The sequence below is a fragment of the Cupressus sempervirens genome, chromosome 2, assembly GCF_028749045.1.
Source record: "Cupressus sempervirens isolate cs-2001-9-10 chromosome 2, ASM2874904v1, whole genome shotgun sequence".
NCBI classification, from domain to species: domain Eukaryota; kingdom Viridiplantae; phylum Streptophyta; class Pinopsida; order Cupressales; family Cupressaceae; genus Cupressus; species Cupressus sempervirens.
In genome coordinates, this window is record NC_143119.1 from 764,756,338 (window position 1) to 764,773,329 (window position 16,992).

The following is a 16,992-nucleotide window of genomic DNA, read 5'->3' on the forward strand; positions in this document are numbered from 1 at the left end:
TTTGAACTTTGTACTATGATTGCTCAAACCCTATAGAATGATTCTGTACTGTTATGGTCAAGGTTGACAGAAATTCATTATGGTATCCAGCATGGAGAATTCTTTATTCAAATTTTTCAGTTTGAGAGCATCAAAAAGACAGCGTCCATCAAGTCAATTCAGGAGGGTTAGGCAAGCTCTATTGAGTACAGGAAAAAGTCTGCCAAGTTTAAATAATGTAGTCAAATTTTTAGGTCAAAATTATGAGAGATTTTGAAAATAACTCTACTGGAAGGACAGAAAGCTTCTCTCCTTGAGGTTTCTGGAGATCTTCAAGTGAAGACACATCTAAGCTTTGTATGGATGACTTTTGGTCCTTAATTTCAAGGTTTCTTATGCTGAAGGTTTTGATTCTTGCTATTGGGTACAGGAACTAGCATGCAGAGTTTACCACTTTCTAGCTGGCTGATGCAGTATGGAATGATATAATATGCAAGATTTATTGATTGTAGCTTTCTGCAACGTAGTAGTGTTTTTAGGTCATGTCTAGTTTCCTAGCCGTTATATGAGTGTAAACACTTTTATTTGTCCTGATTTTTCAATATAATCGTTTCAACTGGTAGCTCCTGTAATATAGCAATGCCCCATTGTCTTCTATAGATTAGGGTTGATTGAATGTAAATTTGACTTAAATAAAAAAAATGCAACTAATTAAATGCACTTTTTTCTGTTCTTTTATTTTTGTTATTATTTGTGGAACAATGAAATCAGTAACTGGAAAGAAGGAGAACCTGGCCGAGTTCTACTCTTTCAACTTTCTCTTTTCTTTAAAAGAACTAAAAATTGTTTTTTTTTTTGAATTAAACTAGCTTATTTATTGTATGTTTTTGCAGCTTGGTATGGAGTTGCTACAAAGTCGCTTGGATGCAGAATTTCTTCTAGCACACATGTGTACTGTTAGTTTTAAGGAATGGATTGTAGTGCTTGCAACACTCTTGAGGCGTGCAGAGGTATGCATTTGACAAATTTGTGTGGGCTTGCATAGACTATTTTCATTCAAAAATATGTATGGCTTGTAAAACAAATCAAACTTTCAGCTTTTTCAAATGAATGAAAATAGCCAACGTGGAAAATAACTTCTTACAAAGATTCATAAAAACTGATGATAAATAAAAATCTGAAAAATAAATACCAAATTAAAGTTGATGGTAAATGAAACCTTTGAGCAAATAATATGTATTAATAAATAATACATAAATGACATTATTCTTTTAAATAAAAAGTAAAATTGAAATATGCAAATAATTATTATTATATTATTTACTAATTTATATTTTGTTTATTGAAATATATAAATACAATATTATACTAAATTTATAAATTTCAGCTTTTAGAATAAAGCCATTAATTAAATAATTTTTTTTAATGAATAACTAAAATAGTCCATTATCATATTGTTATGGAGGCACTTAGACAAGCTGGGTGATTTGTATTTGTTGTTGTAATCCAAAGTCAATGCTCTAATAATTAAATCAAAGTGTGGCGTCGTTATCCTTGGGGTTATTTAGTTATTTTATGGCCTACTATAAGGTTGAGCTGATATATTAATATAAGGTGAGCAGCTAAGTCGAATAATTTAATAGCATTGTAATGTTTAGACTTTAGTGGGTCGGTAAAGGAAAATCGTGTATTTTTGAGGGTTCATTTTCATTGTTTTATTTTCTAAGCATCGATTCAATTCTCAGCAAATTGGGAGGAAATCATAGTGCAACATCATGATTCCGCCATTCATTCTGCCTACGTACAGAAAAAACCATGTCGAGGGATATTGCATTCGTTAATAGTTGACTCTCAATATTTCTTGTTTGTTAATTTAATAATAATGCTTTTTGCAAAACCTAATACGACTGTGTCACCGATTTTTTTGCAGAAATCTCGTGATTTTTTAGCGATTTTTTGGTAAAATAACTCCATGCATTTTTTAATTTATCAGTGGTGATTTTTATTGTGTTAATATCGTTTTAAGTTTTGATGTGTGATATATCGTGATTTTAGCGAAATATCGTAGTTTTTTTGAACTATGCTCAAAGGGACATGACCCTCTCTAGGTCAGCCCATACTACACTTATATAAATCGGCATCCATGAAGGAGATAACACAAATATTAACTAACATAACTATTAGTTATAGTTAGTGCATAACATGTTTATTACCCAAGGATCACCGCCCATCCTATTTGCAAAGTGTATGGTATATAATGCTTTCTAATGGTATGCAAGGGGTGAAGATTAAGGTGCGATCTGCACTCTCAGACCAATATGATATCACTGTTATAAATTTAGCACTTCCTTTTAACTGTATAATGATACTGAGAGATAAAATATCTAGCATCATCAATTACGATGAATAAGCATAGATTGATACTCTATATCTATCTAAATCTTATGAACAAATGGTATCATGGAACACATGATACTGAGTCATATAACCATTTTGTGATATGACTTATACTAGTGATATTAGTATTGCATGTAATGCAATACACAGGATAAAATACGAAGAATTATTAAATTCTTCATTTATCCAGATTGTGACTCATAGGAACTGACAATCCTATATCACAACTTGATCTTGAGTTAAGATCTACCAGAACACAGGGTAAAGTCTGAAGAATAAATTCTTCCTTTATCAAAGTTGTGATTCATAGGCATAGAAATGCTTATGTCATAAATGATCTTGAACTCACCTAGATCTAACAGTAGTTCTATATTGTTCAACATATTATCTGAGAGATCGTCATCTCTCATACTATCTTGTATACAAGTATTCATTACCTCATAGATCGTCACCTCTAAAATAATAAATACAAATTGTGGAGCCCATAACAGCCAATAGCCTGACAATAAAATTATTTTATTAATAATTTAAAGAATACAAATGAATTACAATTCAACCATACCAAGTCTTTTCCTAAAGTGATCTATCTTCACTCTAGAGAGAGGTTTCGTGAGAATATCTGTTGTCTGATCTGCAGTGCAAATATATTCTAATTTTACAATATTCTTGCCTACCATATCTCTTACATAATGGTAAGGAATTTTGATATGCTTGGACCTGTCATTAAAAATTGGATTCACTGAAAGCTTGATGGAACTCTAATTATCGCAATGAATAATTGTAGGATTCATGACTTGACCAAATAATCCCACAAGTAACTTTTTAAGCCAAACTGCTTCCCGAGAGGCTATCGGTATTGCAATGTATTCGGCTTGTGTGGAACTTTTTGCTACTAAAGACTGTTTTCTGCATATCCAAGATATCATTGCTGATCCAAAACTGAAACAACATCCTGAAGTACTTTTTCTATCTTTAACACTTTCACCCCAATCTGAGTTAGTGAGTTCATGTAAATCTAAGTCAACTTTTTCATATTTGAGCCCAAGATTAAGAGTGCCTTGTAAGTATCTCATAATGTGTTTGACTGCAACTAGGTGAATCTCCTTTGGCTCACACATAAAATGACTTAAGGCATTAACAGTATAGCAAATATCAGGTCTTGTATTTACTAAGTACTTAAGGTACCCAATCATCTGTCTGTAGAGAGTAGAATCTATGGAAGGTGATTCTGTTGCTACTTCTTTAAGTTTATGTAGATTAGTCTGCATTGGAAAAGACATAGACTTGCAATTCCACATTTCAAATCTCTTCAAAATATCTAATGTATACTTCCCTTGATGAAGTATAATGCTGTCAAAATTCTGTTGTACTTCTAGTCCTAGGAAGTAATAAAGGAGTCCCAAGTCTTTCATCTCAAATTCTCTAATTAGGCCTTTCTTGCATTGATCTATGAGATGATCATCACCTGTTATTAGTAAATCATCAATATATAGTATCAAATTTACCATATCATCTTTATACCTTTTATAATATGGATTTGGATTGGCTTTATTTTTGGAGAATCCTAAGCCGGTGAGATATTTATCAATTCTTTCATACCAAGCCCTTAGAGCTTGTTTAAGCCCATACAGAGCTTTCTTGAGCCTGCAAACGAAAACGTTAGGATCATGAGTTTCAAATCCTTTAGGTTGCTCCAAATATACTTCCTCTGTAATCTTTCCATTCAAGAATGTTATTTTTACATCCATCTGATGTACTTTCCATCCCTTTGATGCTGCGATAGCTAGGAGTGCTCTTACAAAGGTATATCTGACAACAGGTGCAAAGGTTTCTGACAATAGGTGCAAAGGTTTCTTCATAATCAATCCCTTTTGCCTGAGAGAATCCCCTGGTTCAAATTTGGCTTTATATGTTTCAATGCTACAGTCAACAACATGCTTTATTTTAAATTTCCACTTGGAAGAAACAACAAATTTTCCTTTAGGTCTTGGAACAATTTCCCAAACATCATTCTTCATAATATATTGGTATTATTCTGTCATAGCTTCTTTCCAAGCTATAAGTTTAATAGCATTTGAAATATTGCTTGATTCATGTTTGTTGTATAACTAGAAAATCTTTTGGTTCTTTTGCTTTCTTCAACTATTCTAGAAGGTGCAGCAAAGTCTTGTGATGCCTCTACAGTTTTAATGGCCCAAAGTGGTCTTTTCTTTGAATTTTGAATTTCTTCAAGATTAAGGTTTTGAATTTCGTCTTCAATTTCTTCCATGTTCTCCCTCTAAATGCTAAATCTTCTTCAAAAATTACATCCCAAGTTCAATAGTTTTTTGTCCAGGTATGAAAATCCTATATGCTTTAGATGTTTCACTATACCCTACAAAAATACCTTTCGTCCAGGAGGGTTCTAAATAGGTTCTCTTTTCTTTTGGAATATGGATATATATAGGGCACCCAAAAATCCTAAGATGACTTATATTGGGTTTAACTTTAGTAAAGACTTCTTTAGGCATTTTATCTCTAAGGTAGGAGTGAGGGCTTCTGTTTTGAATATAGACAGCAGTATAAGAGGCTTCTGCCCAATGATAATATTCTAGATTTTGATCAAATATCATAGCTCTAGCAGCTTCTATAATATTTTTATTCTTCCTTTCTGCTACCCCACTCTATTGTGGGTTATAAGGAACGATATACTCCCTCTTAATTCATGTTTCTTTACAAAACCTTTTAAACAAATCTGAGGTGTATTCCCCTCCATTATCAATTCTAAGAGTTTTAGTTTTTTGTCCTGATAAGTTTTCATTTAAGGTTTTAAATTCTTTAAATCTCTTTAGGATTTCTTGTGATTCTTTGCATTTTAAGAAGTAAATCTAGGGTTTCCTAGAGAAGTCATCTATGAACAAAATATAGTACCAAAATCCTCCAAGAGAAGGCACAAACATAGGTTTACATAAATATGAGTGGATTAATTCCAAAACATTGTTAGTTTTTCTAGTGCTATCATGAAATGGACTTTTGGTGTTCTTACCCAGAGCACATCCTTTGCATATGCTTGAGTGATCTTTATTCAGTTTAGGTAAACTAGTAACCATCTTCTCTATGGTTGATAAAGTTTTGAAAATTATATGTCCCAACCTTCTGTGCCATATTTCATTTATGTCTATAGCTTCATGAATTAAGGCTTGAATAGGGCGACTAGGTTCTGAATTTAATTCACACAAATACCCTTTTCTCTGACCAATCAATTTTGCTTTCTTAATTGAGGAGTTCTTAGCTCAGGTTATGACTTTACCGTCCATGAATGCAACATTTTGTCCATCATCTTCAAGTGTCGTAACCAAGATTAGATTCCTTTTTATTCCTGGTACATAGATTACTCCTTTGAGAAGTAGAGAACTACTTGACTTTAGTTTCAAGGTGCAATTTCCAATTCCTTTGACAGAATGTTCTGAATATCACCAATGGTGACTTTGCCATTAACTTTTTCTAACATAGAGTCTAGTGCTTCTTTGTATCCTGTAATATGTCGAGAAGATCCACTATCAATCACCCATGCTTTACTTGAGACTTCATTTGATAGTGCCGAATACAATACACGATTCTCAGGATCATAGTTATCTTCTTCCTTAGTGATTTTTGTACAGTTCACTTGTTTATAATTCTCAGCGCAATTTGATCTGTAGTGTCCAAACATTTCACATCTGAAACATTTTATTTTGGATAGATCTTTCTTAGGTTTATTGCATTCTTCCTAAAGACAGTCTCCCTTAAGTCTATTGAAGTTAGGAATGTTATCTCTAGCACTTGCTCCTTGTGCGAATGTTTCCCATGAATCTGGTGATCCATCTATAGCCATCAGTGTTAATTTTGTATCATTAACGATGGCTCCTATACTTGAAAGTTCATTTCTCACGCTGGCAACCCGTAGGAAGAAGGAATTCATCAATTCTGCCTTCTTTATTTGTATGTGATTTAGTTGCCTTTTTAGTGCGAGAACTCTAGTCCCATTGTTAACCTCATATGCATTTAGTAATGCATTCATCATATTTAAATGTTGTTTGATGTTTCGTTAGCATAGGTACTATATCATTTTTTACTCCATCTAATAAGATCTGAATGACTTTCCTATTTCCTTTACTCCAGATAGATTTATGAGGTTCAACAATAGGTTGTCTAGATTCTAAATCAACAAATTGTTTTACATCATTTTTTTCAAGAATCATCATGATTCTAAATTTTCAAGCATCAAAGTGTTCTTTCCCATCAAACCTGTCTTCGAGTCTAATTGTGTATGCCATTGAAGATAGGAGAATGATGCTAGATATATATCAAGTCTGATTATTTAATTTGCAGAGCCTAGGTTTGACTACTAGAGCTCTGATACTATGTAAAGTATATGCAATATTCTATAGGTTCAGATCTGAGATAATACCTTTAGGATTTGTTGTTGTTCTGATCTTTTTCTTCTTCTAAATGTAGAAGGTAATTTTCAGAATATTTAATATTATTCTAAAACTTGTTTTTTTTTGCAATAACTCGTATAGGGCAATATTGTTTTAAGGAGCAGACTTCAATGTATTGTGTGTTCTTAAACTACAATAACACCAACCTATTATACCATGACTAGAGGGCATGTCCCTCAAAGGGACATGACCTTCTCTAGGTCGGTCCAGACTACACTTATAGATATCGACGTCCATAAGGAGATAACACAAATATTAAGTAACATAACTATTAGTCATAGTGCATAACATGTTTATTTCCCACGGATCACTGCCCATCCTATTTGCAAAGTGTATAGTATATAATGCTTTCTAATGGTATGCAAGGGGAGAAGATTAAGGTGCGGTCTGGACTCTCAGACTAGTATGATATCACTATTATAAATTTAACACATCCTTTACCAAAGAGGTCTTTGTGCTGCTACAAGAGGTCACTTGTTGGGAGCCTTTAGATTCTTGATAAAGGCATCTTGTGTATGAACATCAATTTGCATCCTTCATACTTATGTCATTTATCATTGAACTCCAACCTCATCTTCTTTCATGGTGTAATACCAGTTCTTCAAGGGAAGTGCTCTATGCATAGTTGAGGCAAGAAGCCCAGAGCATTAATGAGGGCATCTAAAGTTGAACGACATCAATGGACTCAAAAGACTTCCAATGTTGGGTGACAACTTGACACGAACTATGAGACAACAAAGAAAGTTCTTGACTAAAACAAAAAAGGGGAAAAAGCTTAGTTAACGATTCGGGCACGTGAATCGGATCCATGGATTCGCGATTTTATTTTTTCGCCAATTAGGATTCATGAATATATATATAATGTATATTTCTCTCAGTTTTTAGTATATATAATGCATAAAAGGGTCAACGTAGGATTAGAAAGCAAAAAATATATTTTAAAAAGTCATATTAAATAACTTAGACCCACTTAAACCTGTGGATTCTTGAGGATTCGCACTGGATCCTTGAGGATTTGTGTAGATTCGAGTAGAATCCTTGTTTTACACAGTGGATTCGTTCGGACTCGTGGGCCACGAATCTAGACGAATCCACTATGTAAAACAAGGATCCTATCTGGATCGGACCCAAATCTGGATCTGGCCTCTAGGGCACGAATCCGGTAAGTAAGGAAAAAAGCGACTAAAAATGGACCAATCTGAAATTCTGGAGTTTCAAGAATGCTTTGCATACAAGGGAAGGACATATATGTTCTTAGGTGTAATCGAGCCTAGAAGTCTCAATTACACTACTATATAGTGATGGGGGAAATGTGTTATGCAGTTGAAACTAGATGTTTTGACTAGACTACGTAGATATCATGGTATGCAGTCAAAACTATAAGTTCCCTTTGCATAAGGCAAAAGCAAAACACTATTGTGTGCAATCGAGATCATAAATCCCGTCTGCATTAGTTAATGATGGAGAATAGTGCAATTATATGTGTAATTAGAGCTTAAAGTTTTGATTACATTAAAGGATACCACTTTCAAATACATGTATAATCAGACCTTTTAAATCCGATTACATAGTAACCACAAGGGTTTCATCCTACAATTGAAACTTTATGTCCCAATTGCATTAAATCTATTTCAGCAACAAAGGGGTGCAATCGGGACTTGATCCCAATTGCACACAATATATCTCAATACTGTTAATGTTTCAGCCCAGAATTAAAGATAAAACAACAATAAAAGAGCATAAACAATTTAAAAAACACTCTATACATTTATCCTGGGAAAACCCTTCCATGGAAGGGGAAAACCAAGGTTGCATAGGGACACAGGTACTTGGGGTACTTAGGGTACCTATACGGGTACGAGTACGACTATTTTACATAATAGGGGACAGGGGTACTTGGGCATGTCAAACTCTATTGTTTATTATACTTATATATTTATAGAAAATCTGAAATTACGAGTCATGACAATGGTTTTTCAAAACAAGAACAGTGATAAAGTTTGCAAATGTAATGTATTGTTTTCAGTTTCAGATTTTCTATATGTTTGTAATAATAAAATATGATAAATGTTTAGATGCATAACAGAGAACACAGGCTTTAAACATGAACAAGATCATAAATCATATGACAAAGATATATTGCAAATGATAAACTTTTGACTTGAACAGTGATAAAGTTTATTGTTAATCAATATTGTATTAATATTTCAAACTGATTAGGTATTAAATTAAGCTTGATAAACAACAAGCTGATATGCAAATGAAAAACCAAGAAAAGAAATTCAGAAATCTTAATCAAGGTTCTTTGCTATGATGTTCTCCACCGAGTACCCAGAACTTGGGATATGTGTACCCGGTACTTGGGTACGTGGGTACAAGTACCAGGGGTGTGGGTGTGAGTACCCATGCAACCTTGGGAAAAACCCAGCCCCACTTGCAAAAATATCTTTTATTGATCATAAAATATTCAAGTACATAGCTTTCTTCTTAATTGATTCACAATATACCAAGCAATCATATAAATAGATTTCATAAGACTCTTCATCTTTCACACGAAGGTCTCTTTGAGTCCCAAAAATGACACCCTTCATATTTCCACATATACAACACTTGACATTTCCATATGCATGCCTCTTCGCATCGCATATGACACATATTTTTGCATAATATTAACTTAAATTTATTCACAAATATCGCTTTCAGCTGAAGATGACCATAACAGTCATAAGAAACATATTTCTATCTCATAAAAATCGGAGATGAAGATCTCTGTTGTAGCTATAAACTTCGACACTCCCTCTTAACAAGAGAGAGAGATCTTTTAGGCAAGCACACATAGCTGCAACCAAAAATGATAACTTCACATAACATATGTTATCTCAGCGTAACATAATCCATCATAGTTACTTCATAAGCTCATAGAATGGAGTCACACGTCTTTCACCATGCATGCTTGCAAAGGGTAGAACGAAGACATTATCCCGAAACTTCTCCTAGAGAAGGGTACATTTCCACCATGTCTACTCACAGAGGGTGGTCCACCATACCTACTCATAGAGGATGGAATGAGAGCTTTCACCTCAGATTTATCCCAGAGAAGAGTGCATTTCCACCATGCCTACTCATAGAGGGTGGTTCACCATACCCACTAGCAAAGGTGGAATGAGGGCTTTCACCTCAAACTTCTCCCAGAGAAGAGTGCATTAATAACTGAGATTTTCTCTTAATAGAAACTCCCTCTTAGCAAGGACATCTTTAATTACTGAGATTCTTAGCAGAAACTCTCTCAGCAGGGACATATTTAATAATAGAATCTCCCTCTCAGCAGGAGCAACTTTAATAACAGAGGCTCCCTCTCAACAAAGACAACTTTAATAACTGAGATTCTTAGTAGAAATTCCCTCAGTAGGGATATCTTTAATAACAGAGTCTCCCTCTCAGCGGGAACAACTTTAAGTACACAACAAGATGGCTGACTATAAACTTGCAAAGGGTTGAACATCTTGCTCAATCATGTAACCTCCCTCTGAAGCTGAATGGTCTTCCCCTAATAAAAATGTGCCATCAATGTAGTATCAAGACTACAAACAACGTTGCATAATCTCTCGCCATCCCATTGCATCCTACAACGATGAGAGATATTAATGACTATCAATGTTAAAAGCAATATTTAGAAATCAATATTCAAGAGATATAATCATTAATACTTATCTCTTTGCGATCTTATCTTAGCATACACAGAGAAGAGATTATGTCTTGTGCCTATACAACCAATGTTCAAGACAACAATATAAAATAACAATAATACTTATCTGATCAAAGTCTTGTTTCATGTTTCAAACCAGTTTTGTCCCATCAGGAGACAGGTTGTCATAAGACATTGTAACTTCTGCAAGCATTGCCAAGTAGTAACATAGCCAGATCAATAATCAACACTCTATCCTTGATTATTAGTAACTCCGTACACTCAGGAGGATGAAATCTATCTCCAATTTGATCGACGATGATTAATATTTGTGCAATATAACCAGTATGCAGAGATCAAACATTGACCAAGACCCAGATCAAAAACTGATATGAGATAGCCAGTGAGAATGCAATGTTTGACTTCAAGAAAGAATATGTTAGGCCATATGAGTATCTTCCACCAAATATGTTTATGGTCGGACAATTGGAGACTCCTGCCCAGAACAGATGCAACCTTCTAGCCAAGAAGAATAGACGCCCATTCAGGAATAAAGTTCTTTCCAGTGGTAATGACGATGACCACAAATGAGATAAACTATATTTAATAAAATTGGAGAGAAACAAATATATTGAATCAATACTGGAGAAGAGTAAGAAACACAGTCAAGAAAACTCTAGCTCTTCAAGAACAAAACATAAATCCTCCACACATGCTAATAAAAGACAGAACCAAGCATATCTCATCCGCATGCGCAGATAAAAGACATCCACCAAAAAATGAGAGACAAATCACCACAACACCAAAACTGTTGATATTTTGCTGCTCTGAATTTGATGGTCACCACGACAGAAACAAATACATCATATAGATGCCAAGTCATCGTTCAGCAGGGACATAAGACAGTGAGCTGAAGAGGCCCGATGATAAGAGGAAATTACCAAACTGACAATCGTTTTATATAAAACAATGCCAATGTTAATGACATGTATCGAGCAGGTACCACTAAACAGTGACATCATTTATGAAGCCCAACATATGATAGAAATTACAAGATTGACATTTCATCTAGAAGTCATTGGAGGGTCCATCAAATGACAACCGCATAACATGATTGAATTTGCCACATAATCATCGCCTTCGGCAAATGGAGAGTTGCACAAAGAGCTTTCCGCAAAAGATTGACCAACTCCTGCTGATATGAAATATTACTCCCATCAAATTTTATCTCCCGCTGGTTCCACCTTCCACAAGTCAGGTCTTGATGCCTGATCATCACGGGCTCCAAACAAAAATTCCTATGAAGAAAACGCATATGCTCCAAGAGTCATTGGTAATAAATATAATGAGCAAAATATTAATAATAAGAAATCACCACTTAGAAGTGACATGATAAAAAATTGCCTCCATGGAGAAAATGGTCCATCATCGCTAAAAACAAATGAGTCGAGATATGTAAAAACGGTGCCATAATATATTCACATCAAAAAATGAGTTGGCAGCCAAGTGGGCCTTTTCCACAGAAAAAAGATAAATAACAAATGATCTCCTTTAAATGTCTTATGCACAGCATTTGAATATTAATATCAGACGATCTCCTGCAAATATCAGCTTCAATCAACATGAAACCATTACCCTCCTTAAAGAAACAAAAGACACTGCCACAAGAATATATGCAGATCATGAATTATATAAAAGAAGTGTATGATATGAAGAATAAAGAGACTATGCCCAATACATCCAAAGAAAATAGATATCTTTCAATTGCAAAAGTAAATATAAGAAAACTTATGTGTCCATAGTGACTCTAATCCTTTAACGGAAGTGAAGACACTTTTGTCAAGCTTTCTTTCCTTGGTAGATGCTACTGACATGCCTCATCCCTCCTCAGATTCAACAGAATTTGGAGCTCAATGAAGAACCGATCGCATTCTTTTCCATCACCAAGTATAGAGTCCAGTATCTCATGCTTGACATATTTTGTCAAGTAAATCTCCTACTTGAAGGTGCACAAAGCTGCTATCAGCCTTTAGCAAACACAGATAGACTTATACATTCTCCTATACTACTGTTATCGGAGGCTCTGATACCATGTTAATGTTTTAGCCCAGGAGTAAAGATAAAACTGCGATAAAATAGCATAAACAATATACAAAACACTCTAGACATTTATCCTGGGAAAACCCTTCCATGGAAGGGAAAAACCCAGCCACGCTAGAAAAAATGTCTTTTATTGATCATAAAATATTCAAGTACATAGCTTTCCACTTAATTGATTTACAAATATACAAGCAATCATATAAATAGATTTCATAAGACTCTTCATCTTTCACGCAAAGGTCTCTTTGAGTCCCAAAAATGACACCCTTCATATTTCCACAAATGCAACACTTGACATTTCCATATGCATGCCTCTTTGCATGGCGTATGACACATCTTTTTGCATAATATTAACTTAAATATAGTCACAAATATCACTTTTAGCTGAAGAAGACCATAACCGTCATAAGAAACATATTTCTATCTCATAAAAATCAAAGATGAAGATCTCTATGGTAGCTACAAACTTCAACAAATACAACATGATTACACTATGCAAATATGACTAGAATGTGTAATCATATGTATTCATGATGATTGGGACTAGGGATATCATTTGTACATAACAAAATGTATTGAAAAGTGAAATTGGAACAAAGGGTCCTAATCGCATAGCATTGTGCAAGAGTATTACAGACTTGCAAATGTTTGCAAAAGGAATAAAATATGAACAAAGAAAATGTTATAAAGTTTAGAATCCCACTCACTTTGGCAGTTCCAACACATACTAAGTGAGTTGGACGGTTTTCAAAACCAATATATGATACTTCTAAATACTTTGACCATATGCAATTACAGGCATGAAAGGAAAACACTAAATGAAAAAGATAAAAACAAAAGTGTGCCCTAGTTCACCAAAGAAAACAATACGCATCTCAGATTGGCGCTAGAAATCTGTTTGGTTTGAGCTTTGATACAGTGAGATCAAGAGCACATAATTGACACAAGTGTTTTGAAGATCAATCAAATGCATGAAATAATTTGAAATGCTTAAATTTTAGACGGAAAGAGTTATGGATTGACTTGGAGACAGTTGAAGATTGTAGCTGCAATAGATATCTTCATCTCTCAAAATATGGATGTTATTACCGTTATTGTCACCTTCAGCTGAAAAAGACACTTATGTTTAAATTGTAATATTAAATGTAATGACATGTGTCATTCGACATGCATTGAGGCATGGAAATTCGAAGAGTTGTAATTGTAATTTGTAATAAAGAGTTGCGTTTTGGGAATTTGGAGAAACCTTCGGTTGGAATATGAAGAGTCTCTCCTTAAGCTATATATATCACATCAAGCTATAGGAATTGTACACTTAACATTTCATTATCAATAAAGATATATTTTTGTTGTGTGGCTAAGTTTTCCCTTCATTTTCGAAGGGTTATCCCAGGATATTTCTAGTGTTTATTGGTTCAGTTTTGGCTCCTTATTGTTGTTTATCACCATTGATTTCTAAGCTCTAGATTTAACATGGTATCAAAGTCAGGCTAGATATCAGCAATATAGGAATGCTAAACTACCAAAGATGCAGAAAGATTGTTTGAATTCAAGTGTGTGATTTTTGTCTACTATTTCTTATTATCGACGTCTGGAACCAAGGCGTGGTTATTGTAGTCGTCCCTCTCAGTTGCTCATGTCGGTGTTTACATCTAAATCTAGTACAAGCTCAATCTTGGCTGGGTTTGACACATCATTCATGTTCTTTGTCTCGAGCACCAAAGCCTATTTCGTCTCTTATCACTACTATTGAAAAGCCTATCTTGGACATGGATATTCCTAGTATTCTTGTGCACGCTATTTTCATTCTATGGATTTATTGTGACATGTTTTCTTAATATGGTATGATTATTATCTGTTGAATATGATTCTTGATTCCTAATTCGTGGGGGACTTTTAACGTCACCATATTCCTAATTCTTGATTCTTTGTTCGCTACTATTGCTTCTTTGGGATTTCGTATTCAATCTTGGTGATGCATGTAGATGTATTGAAAAAAATCGAAAAATCAAAAAATCAAAATCATGCAATTCGGGAGCTCAAGAGAAGGGTGCTCCGTATCTTGCAGAAAACCAAAAGAAGTAGTCTAAGTGAAATTTGACTCTAACAATTGTATCGGAGGAGGTAGTAGGTAGTAGATATATCACTTTCTTTAAAGCATTATTCATTTGTTCCCAGCGAGATTTTTTGGTTTGAAGTCTGTTTGGTTGTTGGAGAAGCCGATGTCTAAATTCAATGATCATGATAATATGTTCTATGGTATTTAATCAAAGGAGTGGCAATTTCAGCTACAGAGGACTTCGTCGATGAAAGTCTCAATGTTGATATTGTGATGGAGCATTCTCGAGGGATCAAAAATATTTAATGGAGTTGCTCGATCAAACCTTAGAATGTCGACATCTGACTGTGTTGAGTTTGATGACATGGATTCCTTGCCCTGCATCCACTCTCTAAGGCTTGATCTTGCAGCACTCGCAAGGATATTCGTCTTCTTCACAGACATTAGTATCATAGTCAATTGTATTTTGGAGATGCAATAATTACATGAGATGTGTTGAAGACATTAGCTTATGAATCGTCACATTGTGTAACTGTCATTGGGTGTATGATTGTATCTGCCAAATAAGTAGCGTTACATTTGGATGTCTAACGGTATTACGACAGTGAAGGATCTTCGCCTTCATTCTTCACATTGATCATCTTTGTAATCATACCTGATGTGGCATCAGTTACAGAACACAAGAAGGGTCACCTGAGAGTTTTTGGCCAAAAAATGTTTTTCCAGAATAGTGTCCATCATTCTTCTTGACCGGAGATATACAGATTGTCTAGTGTACTTCTTTGGCTAGAGAATTATGACATTCACGTTGATTATCTTGTTCTAATCATTTTGGTGTCGAGAGAATCTAGAATATTGAGAGTTCCTTCTGTGTACTTGTTTTGCGGTACTTAAATGTGATCTTTGTTGATCAGATTCCTGTAATCTTCATTGTTATGTATTGGATGTGTTCATTTGATATACCTTCAGGCAGACATGTATTTCTTGGGCAGAGCTGTTTGAGAACTTATAGTATAGAGCAGTGGCATAGTATCTTGCCATTTTATGAAGCTTAAAATCATAAAAAAAGAAGAAGAAGAAGAGATAAGCCTTCTATTAATTCTTTGTCATTATATATATATATATATATATAGAGAGAGAGAGAGAGAGAGAGAGAGAGAGAGAGAGAGATCTTTATGATAAATTGATTTTATTAATCTCTCTTGGTTACTTGCAGGATGTAACAAGATAAGGATTACATATTCAAAAGGAGATGTTAAGATGAGGAAGTTGCTTCTTGAATTGAATTAATTATACACATTTGTATATAAGATTAAGAGGGAGTGTATGGAATCTCCTTCATTCTAATATATGCCTATAATGTGTAATGCTTATGGTATTTGAAAATTTTGAGACTTAAATGGAACCAAGTCTTGCTTTTATGCATATTTCTATTCTTGTGTGAACAAATGCGATTGTAAGATCAGCTATGTAACTCTTTCACTATGCGATAGTGAACATCATGTTGACAGAATCCATGATGTCATCACGTTGAGAGATTCCGTGATGGGAGTTGGATGTCATGTTGAGAGATTCCATGACAGTTTATGTTGAAAGAGTTTGTGATTAAAGGCTTAATTGTGAGTCTTACAAATCTATCGTGTTGAGTAATTTCATGTTGAGTGATTTCATGAATATCAACAATTGTTATAGGTTTTCATGTTGAGTGATTCCATGGATATGAGCTATTGTTACAGGTTTTCATATTGAGTGATTCCATGAATATGAGCAATTGTTAAAGGTTTACATGTTGAGTAATTTCATGTTAAGTGATTCCATGAATATGAGAAATTGTTACATGTTTTCATGTTGAGTATTCCATGAATATTATAGGATCTATGAGGTGAGATTTTATCATTGACATTTTGATTGCAGCCCTGTGTGCTTGTTTAGCTAAAAGATCTCTCTTTGGCTAAGAGGGAGTGTTGAAGATTGTAGCTGCGATAGAGATCTTTATCTCTCAAAATATGGATGTTATTACCATTATTGTCACCTTCAGCTGAAAAGGACACTTATGCTTAAATTGTTATATTAAATGTAATGACATATGTCATTCGACATGCATTGAGGCATGGAAATTCGAAGAGTTGTAATTGTAATTTATAATAAAGAGTTGCGTTTTGAGGATTTGGAGAGACCTTTGGTTGGAATATGAAGAGTCTCTCCTTAAGCTATATATATTGCATCAAGCTATAGGAATTGTACACAATAAAGATATAGTTTTGTTGTGTGGCTGGGTTTTTCTCTTCATTTTTGAAGGGTTTGCCCATGAT

At 34.3% G+C, this 16,992-nt stretch overlaps 1 protein-coding gene across 2 annotated transcripts in view; it reads left to right on the top strand.

Annotated features, from left to right (window-relative positions):
* The window catches only part of LOC149575692 (uncharacterized), a 228,605-nt gene that overhangs the window by 189,273 nt on the left and 22,340 nt on the right, over positions 1 to 16,992 (top strand). The window contains exon 21 of one of the 2 annotated variants that reach the window (XM_089815445.1): positions 873 to 989. The exons of the other annotated variant lie outside the window; for it this stretch is intronic. Coding sequence (XP_089671571.1) covers positions 873 to 989 — 117 coding nt within the window. The remainder of the gene's footprint in view (positions 1 to 872; positions 990 to 16,992) is intronic. 2 annotated transcript variants of the gene reach the window in all.